The 4,536-nt window shown below is 38.4% G+C and overlaps 1 protein-coding gene across 1 annotated transcript in view; it reads right to left on the bottom strand.

The window, feature by feature from the left end:
- The window catches only part of LOC111865916 (fatty acyl-CoA reductase wat-like), a 30,710-nt gene that overhangs the window by 5,014 nt on the left and 21,160 nt on the right, over positions 1-4,536 (bottom strand). Inside the window, exons 6-7 of the mRNA XM_023854362.2 lie at positions 3,552-3,845; positions 1,563-1,820 (exon numbers count right to left, since the gene is read on the bottom strand). Coding sequence (XP_023710130.1) covers positions 1,563-1,820; positions 3,552-3,845 — 552 coding nt within the window. The remainder of the gene's footprint in view (positions 1-1,562; positions 1,821-3,551; positions 3,846-4,536) is intronic.

The raw sequence follows: 4,536 nt of genomic DNA, 5'->3' as shown, positions 1-4,536 counted from the left end.
CGTCCTTGAATTTGGCTCAGTGATCCCCTTTGGGGATATGAGGTTCTTTTACGTGCTGTAAAGTTACGACACGGGACACACAGCTTAAAGTCCCTCCCGGAGGACTGGTTCCCTGAATTTTTCTGCCCTTAAAAATTCGACGACCTCCGCCGGGTATTTGAACCCGCGTACTACGAGTCATGAGGTGGGAACGTTACCTCTAGACTACGGAGGTCGCTATCACTGACCCTATGTACATTCAATAACTGAGAGAAGTAGTTATTCTACTTATTCAAAATATTGTGGGAATCTGCAAGCAGATCACCATTCTCATCCTTCACTAAGTTACTTCTAGGTTGGTAACCCTTCTTGAAGTAATTTATTCCTCTAAACAAGTCTCATTCCTGTTCCTACTGTTCGTTGCAAGCTCATCAATTTTATCTTCCAGATTTTCCCTCTTTTTATTCCTGAAAAGCCTGCTGGTTTCATGTCTTATATTCAGATTATCGCCATTTATTTTGCTTTGATCCTGTAACCACTGCAGTTTGACTTTTTTTTTTTTTCTAATAATATTCAGCATCCTTCATCAAACAATGGCTTATGCATCTTCATCTCAAAATAACCTAGACTCTCTTTGGAAGAAATTTTGATATTCTTTCTAATAGTTTCCCAGGTTTCATTAATATCAACCTCAGTGTCTACGTTTTCCAAAGCCACAAACCTGCTTAAGATTTGAACACAATTATGCTGTTTACCCTCTATCTTTTTTAATTTCTTGAGATTGAGCCTCTCCAATGAACTCTGTGCGTTGTTTTAAACTGATCACTCATGAAAAAATAGAAGATAGCATGGAAATTTTACATATTAATAGAAAAGGAAAACTCCTCAGTGTCTTGAGAATGATTCCACAATTATGATAACAAAGAACAGAGAGTACATTGAAACAACACCTACATAAATGCTTAGAGCCCCACATTCAATGTCATTACCAACCACAAAGCAGCACAACACACCACAGTCTACTGCAAGTCAGCATGCAGTCAACTACCAGGACATCACACCACTGCATCTAGCTGAGTGTTCTGTCTCAAGTATCTTTGCAGTCAACTTTTTCTGAATACTTCTTCAATCTCTATGTATGTTATTAACATGACTTGTTTCCTTACAGAGTGTGCTAATCACTACCACATCTAAACACAACACAACCATGGGACTCAGAAAACCTTAGTAGCACTGACAACCATGGAGCAATTTTAAGTCTCTTTCCTAAAGTTTTATTTCTGTTTTAGAGACGAATATTTTATGCTTATATACACCAGTTACATTGTATAAATGACTGCATGGTCACCCTCATCCATCACTGGCACTTAATATAAACGTAAAACTCTATTTATGCATCTCATTTGTGAAGGTCTGTTGATGGCAGATCATTAATGCCAAAGCACACAACTTTGTCAACCATTTTAATAATGTTGATCAGCTGACTTATTTATAAATTCTACCATGATATTGGTAGTAATAATAAATCCACATAGGTAGAATATATACATTTGTTCAAACACGTTTCTTAATTACATACACACCTTTGGTATCGAGTCTTTGCCTTTTCAATACTTTCAAAAGGTTCATTTAAGAAGTAAAGCCGTATTCCTTTAATCATACTGGAAAGGTACACTTCCCAGTCTAGCAAAGCCATGTCAAATTTAAATAGAATCTTGTCTTGAGGACTCATCCTTTTCCAGAGATTCTGGACGTTGTTATTATGAAAGTTCCACTGCTTAGTGCTGAAGTATGCAATAACGTCAGTGAACCTGAAAATCTTCTGGTATGCCTTCAACATTCTGTAATATATTAGAATTTATAAACTTGAGGTTCTGAACAAATGAAGTAATCATACTCTCAATCATAAGTTTAAGTCTAAGAAACAGTGAATATTTCAAAGCCTGACACTGCCTCCAGTCATGGGTGTACCAGGATTCTTTCCAAGGAGGGACAGCCAAAAAGTTTGCTTTCAAACTTACATAGTGTGACATGTTGCGCAACGGAGAACCCCTCCCTACCCAGCAGCAACGTGGCAATTCATGCCACAGTGACGTGGCGGATGAGTCAGCGCTCCCCTCCCCCCCTCCTCTGCACGGTAACATAACACGCAACACGCAGTGACGTAAGACAGCGTGAGGTAACAGCGTTGCTACGTAACAGGCCCACACAGCCCCTATATAAGAGAGCTGCGCTGCCTGCGAAGTTAGTTGAAATGTGACCATCGCCGAGTTCAGTAGTAGTCGAGCCAGTGTGTTATCAAGAGTTCTCAAGGCAGCAGCCTGCGAATTGAGTTGGAATATAGCAGCTGTCATGGAAAGAAGAACCGGACGTGTGTGTAACTGTGTAATCGGGAGTGTGTGAGACAGAGAGATTTGTATAGCTCCCACGTTATTAATATGTGAAGACTCTTGAAGATAGTGTGAAGAGATTTGGTTGTAGGGTTTGTAAAGTGTGAAACCCACAACTGTGTTATAATTAATTGTAGCCGTTACTTGTAGGTTGTTAAATAAACCAATTAACGATCTCTACGGCGTCTTCAGTAACGAAACACGTTACAATTGGTGTCAGAAGTGGGATTTGGACTTACACACGTGACCAACGAGATTCGAACTCAAGACACGTGACAATATAAACAATTTAAGTCCATTTTTAAGTAGCTGTGTAAATCTGACAGGGATTGTCCAGTGAATGAGATTAGCTCTTTCTAAGGGGCTCAACTGAGTAGGTGTTTTCCCCCCCTTGCCTCAGGACTGGAAACAGATTCAAATATTCAAACAAAGCCACCTCTGAGTTTAAGGTCATTTTCTCTGTTTGTTAGAATACTGGACAATGGAGAAAGTCCAGAAACCCAGTAATTCTGTTTATTTTACTGACTGCCCTTGAGTATTCAGAAGAGAACAGTAATTTTAGTATTTTCTTCATTATTTCTAATATTTGACATAGTTTCCTATTTTCTTCAATTCCTATTTTAGGGCAGGGCAGATGTCTGGTTTGCCTCCTCCCCAGTACCTTGTCTTCATTATTGGGAGTAATAAATCCTCCAACATAATGCAGATGCACTCAGTTTTTAAAATAGACAAGCAAACCAGTTCCAAAATGATTCAGGAATTTTCATGGCAAGCTTCTTTTTAATGGTGAGAGTGAATCAGCCCAGCACTGAGCTCTGTGACAGTGTTACTGTTATACACATAACAGAGGAAATGCCATTGCTTTATTCCGGAGATCAAGCCATGGCACTATAACCATTACATTCTGGTGTGAAGGGAATATCATGTTAATATTAGTTCTCTGAGTTTGTGACTTTGATTGGATTATTTGAGGAGTATAAGACCACAGTAGTTGAACCCACTTTGAACTTCTCAGTCAGTCAATCTGTTAGTGAATCCTATGCTGAAGGACCACCTCTTATCAGCTGTCTACAACTACTTTTCTGCTGTTAAGCATTCTATACCATGACAAGGGACCCGTTTAATATGGAGTTGTAAGTTTCTGTATTTAAGTTTGGTGCAAAGTATTTTAGAGATACTCACATTGGTTGTTTGCCCATGATCTTAGCTCCAGCGTCTGTGATTAGAGCTGGCAAGAGTTGCAAAAATACGATGTAGATATTATGGATGAACCTGTGCTTGTTGAGAATGAAGAAATAATACCATATATATTTCAAAGATGGGTAGTTAAGTCCATACTCGTTCAATTTCATAAACTCGCCCCACGTAATAGGATTCTGTGTCGATGATACGTAATTGTATATAGGAATTATATCTTCATTCTTACTTGTAGTTTTCATTTCAGTATTCAGATATTGCACTGGTTTGTTATCAGACCTGATAACAAAAAAAAATAAAATCAGTGATCTACATTCATACATACCTACCTACCTACATACATACATACATACATACATACATTACATGCATATTCATACAGATTCAAAGACCAAATCATATCTGTGGGAAAGACAGAGGCTAATAAAATTATTTATTTTACTTTCAATTATGAACAAGACAGTGTGAATGATATGAAGACGCTGCCTGGGGCAGATATTGACTCTGACCACAACTTACTGGTTGCCAAATTTCAAACCAGTTTGAAGAAAATTATAAGATTCCAAAGCGCAGACCTAGATGGGATTTGGAGAAGTTATATGCTCAAAGACAAAGCGTGCAGGAGACCCTAGAAGAGAAACTCAGTGCAATTGAAAGTGAAAGCAGAAATGCTGAAGTGCACCGGAACAATATAAAAGAATTCATGTTAGATACTATTAGCGAATTGGTTGGTAAAGTTGAGAAGATAGCAAGAAAACCATGGGTTACACAGGAGATGATGAGTAAAATGGAGGAGCGAAGGAAATGGAAGAATGTCAACAATGAAGAAGGCAGGAGGAAATACAGGAGACTGAGGAATGAATTGAAAAGAGCCACGGACAGGGCCAAAAAGGAATATCTTGAGAAGATATGTAATGAGATTATGGAATTTCAAAGAACAGGCCGTTATGATTTGATGTACATGAAGACA

This window comes from Cryptotermes secundus, unplaced genomic scaffold (assembly GCF_002891405.2).
Source record: "Cryptotermes secundus unplaced genomic scaffold, Csec_1.0 scaffold1848, whole genome shotgun sequence".
Classification (NCBI taxonomy): domain Eukaryota; kingdom Metazoa; phylum Arthropoda; class Insecta; order Blattodea; family Kalotermitidae; genus Cryptotermes; species Cryptotermes secundus.
The sequence above is the reverse complement of the archived record's forward strand: the minus strand, read 5'-3'. Positions and strand labels throughout refer to the sequence as shown.